This window comes from Rhynchophorus ferrugineus, unplaced genomic scaffold (assembly GCF_030347505.1).
Source record: "Rhynchophorus ferrugineus isolate W39M unplaced genomic scaffold, kcgeb_rfMv2 rfM3, whole genome shotgun sequence".
Taxonomy (NCBI): Eukaryota; Metazoa; Arthropoda; class Insecta; order Coleoptera; family Curculionidae; genus Rhynchophorus; species Rhynchophorus ferrugineus.
The window spans coordinates 13,423,109-13,442,582 of NW_027472582.1; the positions used below are offsets into that span (position 1 = coordinate 13,423,109).

The 19,474-nt window shown below is 33.9% G+C and overlaps 1 protein-coding gene across 1 annotated transcript in view; it reads left to right on the forward strand.

Annotated features, from left to right (window-relative positions):
- LOC143194273 (small G protein signaling modulator 1) overlaps positions 1-19,474 on the forward strand; it is a 115,021-nt gene that overhangs the window by 36,781 nt on the left and 58,766 nt on the right. The window contains exons 5-7 of the mRNA XM_076400942.1: positions 6,514-6,758; positions 18,838-18,933; positions 19,025-19,164. Coding sequence (XP_076257057.1) covers positions 6,514-6,758; positions 18,838-18,933; positions 19,025-19,164 — 481 coding nt within the window. The remainder of the gene's footprint in view (positions 1-6,513; positions 6,759-18,837; positions 18,934-19,024; positions 19,165-19,474) is intronic.

A 19,474-nucleotide genomic window follows, 5' to 3' on the forward strand; every position in this document is an offset into this window, starting at 1 on the left:
TATGTAAATGTTTGTATGATATGCTGTTCATTGAATATTCCTATTCCTATGGTGTGTATTGTGCTTATTTTTTTATGGAGGTATGACAGGCTTTAGAGGCCTTGACCCACTGATATTTTGAGCATCCACTCTTTTTGATGTCATATGCAGGTGTGACAATACGGTGCTTACCACCACTAACTTAAGTAAATTTGTCATAACATTGATTATTGAAATATTTCATATATTACGCCTATAAATTACTTTTAAAGGATTTTTTGTTAACTTGAAGCTTTATTCTGAAAATTCGGTACAATGATTTTATTTAAAGTATTGTCCATCGATAGCCGCTGCTTTTTCCTCTCTTTCTGGCAATTTGCGAATTCCATCTCGAAGGAATGATGTATCTTTTGAGGCTATCCACGAATTAACTCATTTTTTGGCATCTTCTTAATAGGTAAAACGCTCCTTAGATAATCAGAAGCAGCAAGGTCTGAAGTATACAGCAGGTTGGGTAGCACTTCCTATTTTACCGTTTCCAAGTATATTTTGATTAGTTTTGGAACATGTCCAGCGTTGTCATGTTAATGAATAACATTGTTGTGTCTTTGATCGTATTCCGGCTTCATGGATACATGTTTCATCCATTATCACATATCGGTACAAAATTTCCGGCTTGTTACGTTTAGACATGACCAAGTACTGCTGGGAATCATCAACACGTTTTTTGTCAACAGTAAGCCAACGCGGCATCCCCTTTGAACAGAACTTTTTCATAGTCAAATGCTCATGCAATATAAAACAAACATGTTCTTTTAATATTTTTACGATGTTAGCTAACTCACACAATTCACTTTCCGACCATTCAAAACGATTTTGTGGATTTCTTTTTGTTTTCTGGTGATACCACCTCATCTGGATGTCCACTGCGTTCCACATTTATTACAAAAAAAAAAACGTTGTACATACGACCACGTTTGAAGTCAGACAAACCAACGTTTTATTGTTGTTTCTGACGGAGTCTTTATAACACTTTTCAAGTCGTTGGTTCGCTTGATTTCATAAACGGCACTATCCCCTCTCTAAAGAGGAAAGATTTCCAGTCAGTTCATCTTCTGAAGAGCATAGTCTCCCCCAGAGACTTTCAGCTCTCCATAAAACGTCTGTCCTCCAAAAAAGCTCCAGGCCCAGATGGTATAACAATAAACCATCTAAAAAACCTCACTAGCAAGCAACTATCTGAACTTGCCAACATCATCAACTCCATCCTGAGGTTAAAGCATTTCCCAAAGTCCTGGAAACATGCGCTTGTCGCTGTTATTCCTAAAAAAATGCCAAGTCGTTAGACTACAAGCCTATCAGCCTGATTAGTTCACTCTTCAAACTTGCCGAAAAAGCGATATTAAATGCATTAAACGATTTCACAGACGCACATCACATAATCCCGAACGAACAATTCGGTTTCCGTGCTAAACATTTATGCCTTCATCAAGCTGCCCGCGTCGCAGCAACTATCCACCAGGCAATGATAAAAGGTCGAAAAACAGGAGCCATATTCTTAGATGTCTCCAAAGCTTTCGGCCAACTATGGCACCACGGTCTAATATTTAAAGCTAAACAACTAGGTCTACCGAATGACCTAATATCCCTAATAGATTCATACTTGGATGGTAGGTCCTTTCACGCAGTCTCCTCGTAAACAAATCTCCGCAGGAGTCCCGCAAGGCGCCCCATTAGCCCCAGCCTATTCAAACTTTATATGGCTGATTTCCCGCTCTACAAAGTATCCCACACAGCATTTTATGCAGATGATACCGCTTTCTTCACAACCGGATACTGTCCCGATGCAATACGCAATAGACTTCAGGTACAACTGAATCAAGCGATAGCGTGGTACAAATTATGGTGGCTTCAGATTAACCCGAGCACAACTCAGGCTATTCTATTCCACCGCAAGAAGGAGTTTCGCGCCTATCGCCTCCAAATCGATAAAGTCCCTATCCCATGGCTCCAGAAAGTCTTATACCTCGGTCTCCAGTTCGACCGCAGATTCCAATGGTCTGCCCAAATCCAGCACGCCATTTGCAAAGGAAATGGCGTGTACAGCCTATTATTTCCTCTACTCTGCAGAAAAAGCAAACTCCTAATCCCGCAGAAAGTGACTCTGACTCTCCAAAAAAGTCTGTGCATTACTCAGAGCCCCATGGTTTATGAGGAACGTGAATGCACACCTCGAATCAGGCATCCGAAGACCGCATTTCATAAACATGCTCAGTGTGAGGTTCTCCATAGGAACCTTAGAACACGATAACACCTTAGTAAAATCCCTACCCGTCCACAAGTCCCGGTAGTAAACAAACTAGGACAGTCCCAGTCGTAACCCAGGGTCTCTGTCGCCCGCAAAACAATAATATCCCGAACCTGAAGCGACATCAGCCGAAGACCATTTGGTTCTAGCTGGTCAATCAAGTAAACGAAAAAAAAAATGTTTCGCTTGAACGGTATTTTTTCCCATCAAGAAGCAGTGTAAAATTAAAACTCTTACTCTTAACACAATAACTCACAGAGTTATGAGTAGAATATCATGAAATTTTAACAGCTTTATTTTGAAGCTAAGTACTAATTGAAAAAGTTAATGATATATTAAATTAATAAATTAAATTAATAATAAAGAAAAAAAATAATGACTCAACAACAAAATTTAAACAATAAATACTTTCAACTCTTGTGTTATCTTTTCTCATTAAAATAATTTTGTCAATATATGTTACAAGGGTGCTACAGATTTTCAAATGTACTTCTAGATTGCGTAGCAATATAAAATATAATTGAAATGTTTGTCAGAATTATCACAGAATCTGCTTTAATAAATATCCAGACTGTCTAATAAATTTTATAGCACCAATTCAGTCTTGATTTCATTATATTATGCATCTCGTTCCTGATTTAATTATCTTTGACTTGTTAAATGCAGTTTATTAAAATCTGTTTCTGTTTAAAGTAGTTTCATTAACTTTCTTGTTAGAAGTGCTAAGCGGGAATTTTAAATGATAAAAGATTGATTTTAATGATTTTTAAACTAATCGTTTTATAAAATTTCTTGAAAACATTTTTAAAATACTGATCTGGTCCTATAAAAAAAATGACGGCCTCGTTTTCGAAGGGTCGGGTCTGCTCTTGACAATTTTAAGTTTAGTAGTCGCCGCGGAAAGTTTTTAGAAAAAGTAATTTTAGATTAGATCATTTGGTTTTTTTTGAATAAATTAGACTTAATTTTAAATTGGGATTTTATTATTAATTATTTATCTTTTTGAGAATTATGGGTTTCATTTATATTAAAGTAGTAGCTGATGTGATGAGTGAGGATTTATTAAATTCTTATATTTATTTCCCAAAATACCGATTTTATAATATCTGCCTTTTTATAGCTTTATGACGGTATTTTGTGTTTCTCTGGAAAAATATTTTATTGCCACTGACTGGCTTCTAGTTTACTTGGAAAAAAAACTCTGAACTATTGGTTCTTAGATAAGGTGATTGTCAGATACCGTATAGTTTGTGACATACACACCACCCTAAATACGGCGAACTAAGAGGTTATACCGCAGGTTCCAATGGTCAGCCCAAATACAGCACGCAATTTGCAAAGTTAATGGCGTGTACAACCTACTATTTCCACTCCTCTGCAGAAAAAGCAAACTCCCAATCCCCCAGAAAGCGACACTGTATAAGATGTTTGTCCGTCCCGTCTGCCTCTACGGAGCGTAGGTGTGGTACAGGTACGTCTCTGAGAGACAACTTGTACTACTCCAAGTGTTCCAGTCCTAAAAAGTCCGGGCGTTACTCAATGCCCCATGGTTTGTGGGGAACGTGAACACAGTACAAGGTTCTCCCTAGGCGTCTTAGAACGCGATAACGAACTGATCAAATCCCTGCCCATCCACAAACCTACGTCAATCCCAGTCGTATCCCAGGGCGTCTGCCACCCGCAAAATTTCTCTATCCCGAACCTGAAGCGACATCAGCAAGACCATTTGATTCGAGCTGGTCAATCTGGAGTAAGAAAAGGTTCGCAAGTATTCACGAACTATTCACGACCAATTCACGATAAGTTTATATTCACGACTAGTTATTAGTCAAATTGTTGTAAAATAAGATTGATCCGTATGATCGAAGATAGTTCGGGTATTTTATAGTGTTGTATAAGAAACAGTTTACTTTTATTTAAATAAAGATACCCAGGAAGTAATTGATGTCAATTTCGTGAATCACTGACATCTCCAAGAACAACTTATTTTTGACCCTATTGAACCAGCGTTACGGAAATTATTTACGAATCAAACAAGTAATTCAACATGCTCCTTCCAGCCGGATAGAAGTAGCAAATGATTCAACATGGTCCTTCGAGCTCGATAGAAGTAGTAGATTACGACAGGGTACGACTCAGTAATAGGGAGCTTGAATTCCCTATAGTTACAATTTTATTACTTCAATAATGAATAAATTTTCTATATAGTTCAGGATGACATTGACTATACTTTCTTCATTGTGATCTTCATGATGACTGTATAGGGTATATCTTCTAGAAGCTTCTCTAGATTCTTCAGTGTGACTGTGATAATACTTTATTAGTTATTATTATTGGTAGTTTGTTTTTATTATTTATACCTAACTGCACATGTAAATCTCAACCGTTTTTTTAACTGAATATATTAATTTAGGTACACATGTTCGTCACTATTTTGATTTAAGGCAATTAAAAAGTTAGTGTGCCATTGTTTTGCCAGCTGCCTTCCGTCATATTATGAGATTTAAATGTAAAAAACTATTTTATAAGCTTTTCAAAAATGTATTGTATGAACCATAAATACAATAAAAAACGAAATACAAAAACACACATTTCACATTTCTTTAGTGTCAATAATTTGATAGGATTTATTAAAGTTCAACTCTTTTATTATATTGGAAACAAATTCTTCATAGTTCCTTAAATTCTATTCACTTTAATCCAAAAATCTATATCACACATCTTATTATATATTTAACATTTTATTTTGGAAATCGTTGCACTTTTCGTATTCATTCAGTGTTGTTATCTCCAGTGGCTAGGATTGCAGTATCATATGCAAATGTAGTAATATGTTCATTGAATGCAAATCCCGATATTCTAAATCCTTTATCCGTGTACAGCAGATAAAGGTCGCAAATACACTTCAATGTGGCACACCTGCTTGTATATTCATCATGTCAGAATAGGTATCTTCTTGTTTCATATTGAAGTATCGGTCAGTTATATATGTGGTCAGTGATAGAGGGAGAAACATTTTAATGTTATGCTTTAAATCCTTATGCTAAATTTTATTGAAAGCTTGAGCAACATCTAAGAATATTGCACAGAACAAACTTTATTTCCTTCTAGTGATCTAGACATTGGTGATTCTGCTAACGCTATCCCTCGTGGAACGTTGTTTCCTGAAATCAAAGTGATGATCCGGAATAAGATGATTTTCATCAATGGTTGATTTTATCCTTTTCAATAGAAGTTATTCGCATAATTTGGACATTGTCGGTAATAGCGACATTGACTGGTATGACGCGGTTTCATGAGGTGGGTTTCCTGGTTTAGGAATCATAATTACTTTAACCGACCTCCACAGTTGTGGTACATATTGTAGTTTGAATGAATTATTTATTATGAGTAAATACCCTTGAGGTTAAACTCAGGTGGAGGCTATATATTAAGAAAAATTTTAAGGACTCAAGCTAAGGTATAAATAAATGTATTGGTTATTGGGTAGATATTCAGCTTTGTCGGTATTTTCCTTTACTAACAAGTCTTGAAACCAAAGTTCACTAGTAATGTTCAATTCTGGCTTTATACCAGCTTAAGCAATAGAAATATCATACAAAGATTTCCGAACATGGTACTGCGAAGTACTGTTGATGCTCCATAGTACAGTTGGAACGACAATGTGCATAAGGAACTGACAATGCCCAAAGACATGAACAGAGCTAGATAATGATGATTTGTTCAGAAGATTAAAAAGAATAAAACCATTTGATCTAGTTAAGTGAAGTTATAAGTAAAACTCAGTGTATATTAAAAATAGTAACATAGTTGTTAAGCTCAAAGTGTCTATTGTAGAATGAGTACTTTGTAATTTTAAAACCGCAGCAAATTAGGATAAAATAAAATAGTTGTTAGTGTTAATTTATTAAATTGCTATAATAAATAATTAAGTAAATAATTATACTTAGCAACCCCTTTCAACCTCTCTCTTGGAGCGATATATCGATAATTTTGTTGATCGGTAATTTTCAATATTTTTTGTAGTTGGCCAATATATTTCGCTGCAGTTTAATGTTCTTTTAAAAACGTTAAACATAATATATTGAACCCTCTTGAACATCTTTAATATCTATATATTTAATAAAAATAGGTTTTATCCTTCCCAAGAGTGATGCCTTTGTAAAGCCAATAAATAATTTTAACTGTTATGTAAAATTTTAATATATTTTATTTCTTGGTTTCAGGTACAGAGGCATAGAATATCCAGTGGTCACTCAACACCTCCATCAGTGCGCAGACCGATTCTCAATTTCCGAAGGTCATTGAATACGTCGTCGGACGATTCGTTGGTGCTTAGGAATGCTACTCAACACCTGGCTAAGGATTATGTAGAGAGCTTGCATCAAAATTCTCGGGCGGCCTTGTTATTTGGTAAAAATAACGTCTTGGTTATGCCAGCCAAAGATGATGTTACTGAGCCTATTCCAGGGTAACTATATTGAATATAGATATAGATTTTTTTTCAAATAATGACACCATTTTTAGCTTGTATTTTCCCCTTTGCATTTTGTTTACTTTAATTGATTATTTCCGTTTTTTAATGGGCTTTTTGTGTATATCTATTTGTCAGATTTCGAGCGATTCGTTGTTTTCAAATGTCTCGTCGCTCGATCTTGCCCATTATGAGACACCAGAATCTCGCGCATGTCTTTATATTAGTTACAAGGAAGAGATGTTTTATTTTCATATTACTGTTGGTAAGAATTGTGAGAGAATGCAGTGATTGAATCACAAAACAAGGAAGAAACTAAAATAATTTTACTAAAAAAATGTACACAGGGAGTCACGGAAGAACCAAGAACGGGGAATGACCTAGGCGATAGAATATACTGTATATGTAAAATTTTGAAACCAATCGATCAAGAATCTAGAAATGATTAAGAACATAAAATTGATACTTCAGAGATTACGACAAAAAAGTGTAAAAAGTAACGAAAATAAGGTAGATAGACAGCAATATATAGCCAAATAGCTAAACGTAGAAAGATACATATGTTTATCTCACTTTTAGTAGTAAATATTGGACTTAGTCAGGAAAATTCATGAAAACTTACCAAAAGGTGGATTAGACCTATAGTAGAAACCACCGCAACATTAAAAAAAACGCACCTAGGACTCTATGTCATATATGATGTGGAGAATATTTCATTCTATATAAATATAATAAAGATTAAGTACAACCCAACAACCTGCTGTCGATAAATATTTGGGTACATATAATTATAATGATTCAAATTTTTCTTTTAATATTTCATTTATATTGTTAATTATAGAGTTTGAGATATATATAAATAATAACCATATCTCTTTATTTGTTTATCAAAATATTTAAATGATTTCAAATAGAATTCAATGCGCATGAGCAGTTTTGGCCTAAACGACGTTCACTTTAGTGACGTTTCGCATTATACAAAATATGACGAAACCCTTATTTATATCTCTACCATCACATTTGTAAATTATTTATGATATCTTAGTACTTCTCTCTCATCTACAGTATTTTATGGACGACAATTCTCACTATTCATATAATATATTATTCATTTGCCTTCAATGGATCTGCTACATAAAATATTTTCTTTCTCTTTAAGTGTCCTGATTACTCTCCTAGTTTTTCAGCGCTATTGTGATTTTTTGTGCCTTTTAGTTATTTTCTATATATTTTTTAATTACATCTTCTTGAATAATGCTATCTATTACTATGAATGTTTTAGATATATCATCTATTACTATGAATGATTTAGATATATCACATTTAAAGTTTTATAGTACCTTAGTGATCGCCGAGTGGTCGAAATAAATCCACTTAAGTTAGTTATATTTCTTTCCAAAACTCTGCTATCCATGAACAAATTTGTTGATTTATGAGAATACTTTGATAAAGTAAAGTAAAGGACACCTGACAACTTATTATATATTCCAATCCATATCCGTCACTAAACATTACTTTCATTCATTATTATGAATTTTTCTTCAGCCTACTGCATCAATTTTCACTTTCCTGTTCCTATAGTAACGCCATTTTTGATCAGCCAGACCTTTAACACATTCTCATAATTCAATTTCGAAATTCGATGCAACATCAATCAATGTGTGCAATTAAGGGCAGTTTGGATCATTCAGTGTCTGACCAACGGTCAGTTCAGACGTGCCACCATCGACTACCCTCTTGTTCAGGTAAAATCTGGCCACTCCCTTTTTTCTATTCTATTTGTATTTAAAATCGCATATGCAATATCAAATCATCTATCGTTTCGCAACACTTGTACAACATATTCATTATTTTCTCACTATATCGTCTGTTTTGTCCATTATATTATTGTTCATTAGTCGAATACTAACATTATTCAATAAAGCTGGTTTCATTGCTTGCCAAATTCACTGTATTCGCCTTATCTTCGTAAAGTCTTTGCGGTAAAGGCACTTCCATAATAGTCAATTATTAATTACCATTACAGTATAACAGATCAATTGAACAGTCCCAGGCCTGACACATAGATGGCGCTACTAAAATTAAATCCATATGTTTTTAGTTAGCCCTAACACTCCAAATATGCGTGTACAAATTTGACAGCTGTCTGATCATTAGTTTGTGAGTTATAGCATTTTGAGTGAAGCAACTTTTGTTATTGTGAAAACATTGGATAAAATGGAATTTCGCGTGTTCATAGAATATTGCTTTTTGAAGGGAAAAAATACAGTTGAAACAAAAACTTGGCTTGATGCTGAGTTTCCGGACACTGCCCCGGAAAATCAACCACCAAGGTTTGGTATGCTAAGTTTAGACGTGGTGAAATGAGCACCGAAGACGGTGAACGCAGTGGACGACTAAAAGAGGTTGCTACCGACGAAAACATTAAAAAAATCCACAAAATGATTTTGAATGACCATAAATTGAAATTAAATGAAAAAGCAGACACTCTAAAGATATCAACTGAACGTGAACATCATATCATTAACGAATATTTGGGCATGAGAAGGCTCTGTGCAAAGTGGGTGCTGCGCGAGCTCACTTTTGACCAAAAACAACAACTAGTTGATGATTCGGAGCAGTGTTTGAAGATGATGAATAAACTAGAGTTTTTGCTTTGATATGTGACAGTGAATGAAATATGGTTCCATCATTTCACTCCGAAGTCCACTCGACAGTCATCCGAGTGGACTGGACACGATGAACCCGCTCCAGAGCGTGGGAAAACGCAACAGTCTGTTGGCAACGTTATGGCGTCTATATGTTGGGATGCGCATGGAATAATTTAATCAACAGCGATTATTACATAGCTTTATTGGATCGTTTGAAGGACGAAATCTGGAAATCGGATCGCCGAAAAACGGCTACATTTGAAGAAAAATAAAGTGCTGCTTCACCAAGATAATGCACCGTGTCACAAGTCAGTGAAAACGATGGCAAAAAACCATGAATTGGGCATCGAATTGCTTCCTCATCCACCGTATTCTTCAGATCTGGCACCCAGCGACTATTTCCTGTTCTCAGATCTCAAAAGAATGCTCGCTGGTGAGAAATTTTCGTCGAATGAAGAGAAACTGAGACCTATTTTGAAGCAAACGATAAATCGTACTACAAAAATGGTATCGAAAAGTTGGAGGGTTGCTATAATTAGTGTATCACCCTTGAAGGGAATTATGTTGAATAAATAAAACTTTGCCAAAATTTTTGCCAAAAAATGTGTTTTACTATGGTAGGCCGGGGACTTTTCAATTGATTTGTTAGTTGAACATCAATACAAGATCATAAAACCACTTTGAGCCTATTTTGATTTGCCAAGAAATAACAATATTAAACACATATTAAAAGCAAAAAAACGCATTTTAAAAACCAGACCAGAAGGAGACCAAGACTGAAAACAAACAGGTAAAACCAGAATCAGTTTTTCAGACAATATATATGCGGTATGATATATATTTGGGTAACTGGAAATTCAGAGAAACCCTTCAGTATTATTACCGGCGAAATGTCGAGTACACAACCGGCGTTTCCTCGCAGATAACAATAACAATGCGCCACTTATCCGGGTCCGAAGTGTCAACGTACGCAAATGAGGAAATTTATGGAATCGCTTACGAAACAGAAGTCATGACCGATAAACAAACAACTAGAAATGAAACAATTTATCGTGGAGCTTTCGGTAAACAATAGTGAAAAAAAATGAGGAGCGTTTTCGGGAATACTCCCGTAAATTAGATTCGTACACGGCGACGTTCCGTTGTTTTATTTGCTAGTCAAGGCCGCCTATAATGGAGTTACAAGTGGAGAATATTCGATTTTTGATTTTTTATTTCAACCGACTGTTTACTAGTTTAAATAAACATATTTATGGTCGTACGAATGTGATAATAAAATAATTGTCACAAAAAATTGAACCGACTTCAAAAAATAAATAAGGAACTTACTAAAAAGCAAAAAATAATCAAACTTAGATTTTTAACACAGAAAAATACGTTTTAAAATAAAATATGTACATAATTATCGTTGTAATAACTAAATAGAAATAAACAAAAAACTAATTTTAAAATATCTACTACACGTAATTTATATTCTACTGCATACACACAATTTAGCTTAATACTAATAAAAACTGGCACAGATCTAACAGCAAATATTATCAATCAATAACATATATTGACATTGACAAGTTTTAATTTTTTTTATTTATTAATAATGTATTATTATTAGTCTTCGCCAACTAACTTTTTGTCTACCAATTTTAACCAACAATTCTTTACAGTTACTTAAAACTAGGTACTTATCTGGGAAGACCCATTGGCCCTTAATTCGTCTACAATAACATAAAATAAAATGAATGCTAGTAACAGTTTTCAGTGTTTTTTTTTAATCATTTTGTGTACTTCATTACACAATTACAGAATATCATGCGGTTTGCTTCCCTTGATTTTGCGTCCTGGTTCAGAGTTATCCAAGTGTTTTAGCATTTCGGTATAGGAGTGGAGTCTTTAATTTTCTCTGACAGTGGGAATCCGAAGGTCTCGGTATAAATAATGTTCCTATAGTAGTTAAGTTTGGTTTCCATAAAAAGTTTATTTGGTCTTTACATTTTTTTTCGTTATGATTGAAAAATTTTATCGGCTATCCTGCAGCATCTGATGCTGAATTTCTTCAATTTCGTGACGAATATTGTCTTTAAGATCAGGGAAGTTTAGATTTAAGAAGTTTAATCACTTGGGGCTTATTCACATCAACTTTTGATTTTAAAAAACTTCATAAGAAAATGTCTGGTGCTCTTAAATCTTAGAATATTTTTGACGAAATTTCCGCTGAGTGGCAATAATGGAACGATTATTTTCAATAAATATTGTCACTATTTCTGCTCGTTCCTGTGGCGTATATTTATCCATAATAAAATTTGGACGTCTACACAATACAATGGTTAAAGCGAAACTGAGCTAAACGTTGCTAAACCTTTGCCCCATCTTATATTTAAAAAAAAAATAAAAATATTGTTTATATATAATTTTATAAAATGAAAATATGATATGTTATAAAAATACATATTTCAAAAATGCACGCTTCTCCTCTGTTTCTCCTTGATTTATCCAGTCTGAGCAACCGCAACGCGTGGCCGGATACAGCCAGTAAAGCATAAACTTGATGCTTCGGATTAGTTTTGTATCGATCTTTTTATATCGCGACAAGAATCTCATAAACACGACAAAACAAATCTTTTCGTCGGCCGAAATCTTTTTGCGAAAGCACGCTGTCGCTCTATCCATAAACCGAACAATTATTTCTAGATTAGAAAGGTTTTTTTTTTCGTTCTTCGGGTCCGTCGTTGTCCTGAAAGGCGACGCCACTCGAAAAACTGTCGACGTTATTCATGTCGGAATTCAAATTTCCTCTCTGGCCCTATTTATCTTGAAAATGTTCTTTTTTTTCCTTTTTCGCATTTGCTTTCGTACAATAAGTAATTTTTGGAGGATATCTCGTAGGTGGGGCGTACGGCGGTTTATAAATTACCCGCTATTTTATGACGGTATCTTATTGTCTTCGTATCGGGAATATGAAGATGGAGAGGAAACCTTTGTGAAGCGGTTTTGGATCTGAGTAACCAAAAGCTGTTTGTTTATACGGTAAATTGGGCGACTCAATCCAAAATCAGAAGCCCGATTTTCAAATTGGTTCCAGTCTTTGAAATATTCAATAAATTCATTATTTTAGTGTTTTATATTGCTTGGGATCTCTCTCATGGCATTAGGCTCGAAGAGTTATCGGTCATCATACCTTCGTCCCAAAATTTTCGGTTTCGCCTCTCGATTTTCTTCTTCATTTATGTAATTGCGCTTCTTGCTTGTCCCAAGTTTTCAGGGAAAAAGTGATTTGAAAAGATGTGAACACAGAAAATGTATTTTGAGATACATTCGACTTCTAATTTTGTGGTAATTTTGCAACAAATTGTCGATTACGTACTTGTGTTTCCGAGAAAAGTGTGAACAAGATGTATACATTTTGCATACTTTGCGCCAGACATTGCTTTTAGAATATCAGGTCCGACAAATATTCCTCAATAAATGAAATGTTGTTCTTCCATAACGTAATGGCTGGTGATGAAGACCAATTTTTAAATGACTTCGGAAAAGGATGTTCGCCGATTTTTCCGTCAATTGTGGGCCGATTTTCAAAATTCTTCGAGATTTTATTCGAAAGAGTGATCTTCCGAGGTGGTTCCATTGTAACCAAATCAGGATCTGTTTTGGGAAGGGGGGAAAATCGACGAAATTGGTCAAATTTAGACACGTACAAGGTTTTCACATATTTTTTATCTAAAATAATCAGATATTTGGGTACAATGTTATTTTTGAGCTGATGCGGCGGAAAATCGTAAGTCGTTCAGTGCAAAAGCCATTCAGTTTGCTTTTTAAGCACTGACTGTACATGTTTAAGACCTCGTAGAAATATTGTTTATATTGTGTAATACAATTGTGTAATACACGCAGAACAATTTTTTGCTGTTCTAGTTTAGTTAGAATATTTGTCAAACCACCTAGGCTAGACAGCGGACCCCAGGGCCTGAAGCGTTCCTTATTTTCAATCATTGCTTCTTTATTCCTATTTTTTCTCATACGAGCTGCACCTTTACTTGGCCAATTCATTGTAATATTAAATAATATAACTACGTAATTGAACTGACTTCTAAAGATAAATAAGGAATTCACTAAAAATAATAAATAATTAAATAAATATTTAATAAATATAACTGTTAATATAAATGTAATATAACTGTTTCTAACATCGATTATTATTACATATTTTATTTTAAAATGTTTTTTTGGCGTCAAAAAAAAGTTTGATTATTTTTTAATTTTTAGTGAATTCCTTATTTACTTTTTGAAGTTGGTTCAATTTTTTCGCTAAAAATATTTTATTTTTCTCTTTCTAAGGCATTTTTGAACTTGTACCTGGACAAATTGGCAATTGATCACTGTCCCTCTCTGTTACTGCCTTCGACACTTTCTTATTAATTATACCGACGGCATTCATCAAGCAAATGCAGCAATCTGCATAATTTTTGTCTTCGCTCCATAATGTTGGTACAGAAAATCAAAAGTATATATTTTCAGCAAGTGATCACTTACACAGCTTTATTTTGCAAGCGTTATAAAACAATTTCTCTACACTTATCTTGTCAGTCTGCATCTGTATTTACTACAGCAAAATTAAAGTACTGAAAATGCGCATTTTTGAGTGCACTTGACATGATTTTTCCACGTTTGCCGAGCATATAACATCCACAAACGTAACAAAAACACTTTGAATCGACTTTTCAACATTGTCTCTGCATTTTCATACGTTTCCAAGCTCAATTACGGCACAAACTAAAGTTCCAAATGATGTTTTTGATGCACAGACCAATTGAATATCTGAGTTCAGGGCATCAAACAATGAGTTTGTAAACTTGTATAATTCAAATAAGATGCTGTATATAAATTATTATATTGTATATTCTATCACAAACATTCAAAGGATGTCCAATGTTAAACAATTTGGCGTAAAAAAACTACTACGTGTTCTACTTGTTTTTTTGTTGTTTTAAGTTGTTGGCGTTGGTGTATCAAATTATTGATCGATCTGATGTTCGTTTATATTCCTTTATATAGATGTGGAGGATTCTACCATTTTTCATGATATATTATATTTTGCATTATAAAGAGATATGACATATGAGAATTGAGGAGTAAAAGACTAAGGAATTAACAATTGTGCAAAAGTATTTGGAATCTGTAATAGAGGAAAAGAAAGCTGTGTTTGCCTTCATTATTTTAATATCACGTAATATTCTTATCATTTGTTCTATTTAAAAGGGCATTTGTTGAAAGATATTCTATTTCTACAACATATATTAGTTAAAGTATTATCTATAATATTTCGCATCTTTCTGACAAGATGGTTGTATGGTGCAGACCGAACGATGTTGGCTTGGCAGCGATGCAACCATCGATTTATTTTTGCACTTGAATATTTCGAAATCATATGTCATGCCGTGTGGTATCGTTAGCCCTTATTTGTCACTGAAATCAATGTAAAAACTGCACTCAATACTACTAAATGGAAAACTGTTATTTTTTTTTGTAGAGAAATATCATATTCTCTAAATTTAAGAGTTAAAGTTGGGTTATACTTTGCCTTTTCACCAATAGATATCGCTCAACTAAATGCAAGTTAATTTTTTCACTTTTTCCACTATCTCTTTAAATTCTCCTCATAATGCGTTTCACCAAGGTTTCTTCTACTCTTCGAAAATGTGAGCTTAAACCTTAAATGATTAAAGTAGTATGTTAGTGAATAACAAATGGATTCGTCATATAATATTGATACAAGATAACTAAGAGGATTGCTATGTATTTCTTAACAAATTTGACTTTTTTCAAAGAAGTACGAATAAGGGCTACTGTTTCCGGTTTAAAATAGGTACAAATTTCACAGGGAGTTCCAAACGAGCTTGTTGTTAGCGCTTGCAACACATAGGAAAAACCATAGTATCGATATATTCAAGTAACCTAAACTAATAGATCCAGTATCCATATATACCGTCGAATATTTTGCCAACTGCAGTTGCTGTTATGCTAGAAAATTTATTTAGGCTGGTAATTATGGTGGACCATGTTGCCAAACGTCTCTAAAATTCCTCGAAATATTATTGATAATAAGTAGAAGTTAAAAACCGACCAACTTTATAAACGAAAAGTCAGATTTGATGCTGCAATATTTCGACGTGCTGACGTCATAGATTTTGATGACGTGCATTGGCTGTTTTATTGCACGGGCCATATATTACACGGTTATTAGGCACAGGTTGTTCTCCTTTATCAAAACGCGAACTCTTAAAAATTAACAAATATTTATTAATTTTTTAATTATCCGATGGATTTATTTGTACTTCAGCATATTAAAAATATATTGCAAAAACATTGTTTCAGCCCCCACGAAAATATTGTTGTATTTAAGATACGGTTAATTTAAAATAAATTGATTTTAATGATTTCATTAGAGTGGAATAAAGTTTCATTACAGTGATTTTTATTATTTTTTTCTCCGAAATTCCCAAATATGAAGGGTAATGTTTAATTAATAAAAAAAACAACGAAGATAAAATCGATTGATTGCTGTTACAAATTATTCTCTTACCCTCGGCAAAAATTGGAGAGATGTACATTTCGGAATAATTATTCGAGATTATTAAATGTCCGTATCAATAATTATTTTAATTGTTTTACGCTTACGCGTTACGACGCCATGGCCCATTATCAATCAATAACGTTTAAAGCGAGGGCTTTTTACATTTCGATAACAATTTCGGTATCCATTGTTTTTAATTTATCGTCAGTATATCGGGTAAATTGAGCGAGAGCATTAAAAGAGGTATTTCACAGAACAAATACGTTTGTAGGCTGGCCCGTTGGCTGATCGTAGTTGTTAACAATTATTGGTTTATACATGCTTTTGATTTTCTAAAATGGAAACGTTGGCACAGAAAATAAAATAAAAATCCATGTGTATGTAATTAAATTCCTCCTAAATGGTTACATCGATTCTAAGTTTTTAATCAAAATTTAGATCCGTCCTATGGCTACAATTCCGATGTGTATTCCAGGAATTTTTTTAAATATTGTTGGTTTCTACTGGAATATAACAGGTCAATTGAAAAGTTAACAACCTGACACATAGATGGCGCTACTAGAATTAAATCCATATGTTTTTTAGTTAGCCCTAACCTTCAAAAGATGCGTATATAAATTTTCCGGATCATTAGTTTGTGAATTATAGCATTTTGAGTGAAACAACTTTTGTTATTGTGAAAAAAATCAATAAAAAGGAATTTCTCGTGTTGATAAAATATAGCTTTTTGAAGGGAAAAAATACAGTTGAAGCAAAACTTGATGACGAGTTTTCGGACACTGCCCCAGGAAAATTAACTATCAAGGATTGGTATGCTAAGTTTAGACGTGGTGAAATGAGTACCGAAGTCGGTGAACGCAGTGGACGCCCAAAAGGAGTTGCTACTGACGAAAACATTTAAAAAAATCAACAAAATGATTTTGAATGGTCGTAAATTGAAATTGAATGAAATAGCAGACACTCTAAAGATATCAACTGAATGTGTACATCATATCATTCACGAATATTAGGGTATGAGAAAGTTCTGTGCAAAGGGGTTGCCACGCGGGCTCACTTTTGACCAAAAACAACGACGAGTTGCTGATTCGGAGCAGTATTTGAAGATGATCAAGCGTAATAAACCCGAGATTTTGAGCCGATACTCATATCATTTCACTCCGAAGTCCAATCGACAATGTGGGAAAACGCAACAGTCGGCTGGCAAGGTTATGGCGTTTGTATTTTGGGATGCGCATGGAATAATTTTCATTGACTACCTTGAAAAAGGAAGAACCATCAACAGCGATTATTGCATAGCTTTATTGGACTGTTTGAAGGACGAAATCGCCGGAAAACGGCCGCATTTGAAGAAAAAGAAAGTGCTGCTTCATCAAGACGATGCATCGTGTCACATGTCAGTGAAAACGATGGCAAAAATCCATGAATTGTCCTTCCAATTGCTTCCTCATCTACCGTATTCTCCAGATCTGGCCCCCAGCGACTATTTCCTGTTCTCAGATCTCAAAATAATGCTCGCTGGGAGGAAATTTTCGTCAAATAAAAAGATTATCGGCGAAACTGAGGGCTATTTTGAAGCAAAGGACAACTCGTACTACAAAAATAATATCGAAAAGTTGGAGGATCGCTAAAATCAGTGTATCATCCTTGAAGGGAATTATGATGAATAAAAAAACTAATTTTGCCAAAATTAGTTTTACTATGGTAAATGTGTTTTACTAGGGTAGGCCGGGGACTTTTCAATTGTTACTCAATTGCTTTATTTCTTTATTGTTCTGAAACAGATTTTTCCTATCTGCGATTTCTGCTTCATACATTCCTCTTCTACCGTTACTGGCCTTCCGCTACTTCAAAAAAGGCATTTGCAATATTTCTTTCTCTCAAACGGTTTAAATGCCACGTCACTAAAACAACTATATCGAAAAAAAATAAATTTTTAAAAATTCCCTTAAATGTATATTCTTAAGGGGTTAAGCTTTGAAAATATCAAAAAATGTTGCTGATATTTAGGTTAGAATAACTCCTTAAAATATATTCTGTACCTCTCTGCAATATATTGTGCTGACTGTATGATAGACAGTGCTCATCACCTCTTTTAGTCTTAATTTTCAGTTGTAATATCAGAAAGTTATTTGCTTTTATGTTTTACAGGGCTTTTTAAATAATAAATTCATCATTCTTCTATAACAGTTAATTATTTTCTACGAAACATAATGAATTCTACAATAATAGTAAATTATAATATCTAACTTTTTAAAAATGTAGAATGTTTTAAAAGATTTAGAAAAAATGTAAAAAATACGCCCGTTAATTATTATTAAGGTGCAACTGAGTTTAAATTATGAATGTCGAGTATTGATTTAGTTCATTAAATTCGGTGTGATTGAAATAAAATGTCAACATACCGTCGTCAAAGTAACACAGAGAGAGAACATCTATAGTCCATCCAATATAACATCCAATAGACGCCATAGATGACGTGGAATATACTGCCAAATTCAGTTTATAAAATGTAAAATTCATTGTAAACTTCAATCGGATTTTTCAGAATGCTGTCTGATGTACGGAACATGTAACCTAATCAATATATAATGTCTGTTGTCAAATGTCTACAAAATTCTTTAAACGTTAGTAAAACTTGTAAACCAAAAGTTCAATTTAATGCGGCAATATTTCGACATGCTGACGCCATACAATTTGATGACGTACATTGGCTGTTTTATTGGATATATACAACTTATCAGGGTACAACAACACAGTATATTTTATTTAATCTATATTCTAATCTATATTCTCTCACAACACTACACTTACGTCCAGTCGAACATATCATTTATAATTCCAATATTTATTCTAACAGTTACTTAAGTCTACATCAAACACCGAGTAGCCTTACCATTAAATGGACACCTAATCAACTGATGAATGGGCTCACAGAGGAATCTCAGGATAAGAGGTCAGTTTAAATGGAGAACCTGTGTTTTGTTAAAAACACATAAGTTATATGTTATTCTGTATTATTTTTACGTACAAACTGTTTGTTTCAGTATTTACTGGGATTACGCCCTCCAGGTACGATTAGACGAGATAGTATACGTTCATTGTCATCAAGATAGCGAAGCGGGCGGAACCATTATTTTAGTGGGACAGGATGGGGTACAACGGCCACCAATAAGATTCCCTAAAGGTGAGTCAATAAGAGAGTATATTAGTGATAGACAGTATATTATAGTTCTATACTCGGTTAAATAAAACAATGATGTTTTATCATCTAAATTGATGCCGTAAACACTTCGCAATGTTGCCACATCTATATAAAATAATAAAACTTAATGTTATCAAATATAATTTATTTTAACATTATAGTACGGCTTATAGTCTGTCTAATATAGCAGATAATGCCCGTCATCAACATTTATGATGTCAGCACTTCCCAATGTTGCCGCATTTTTTTATGTAGTGGTATCTCCTGGATGCGTAATCTACCTAATTAATAA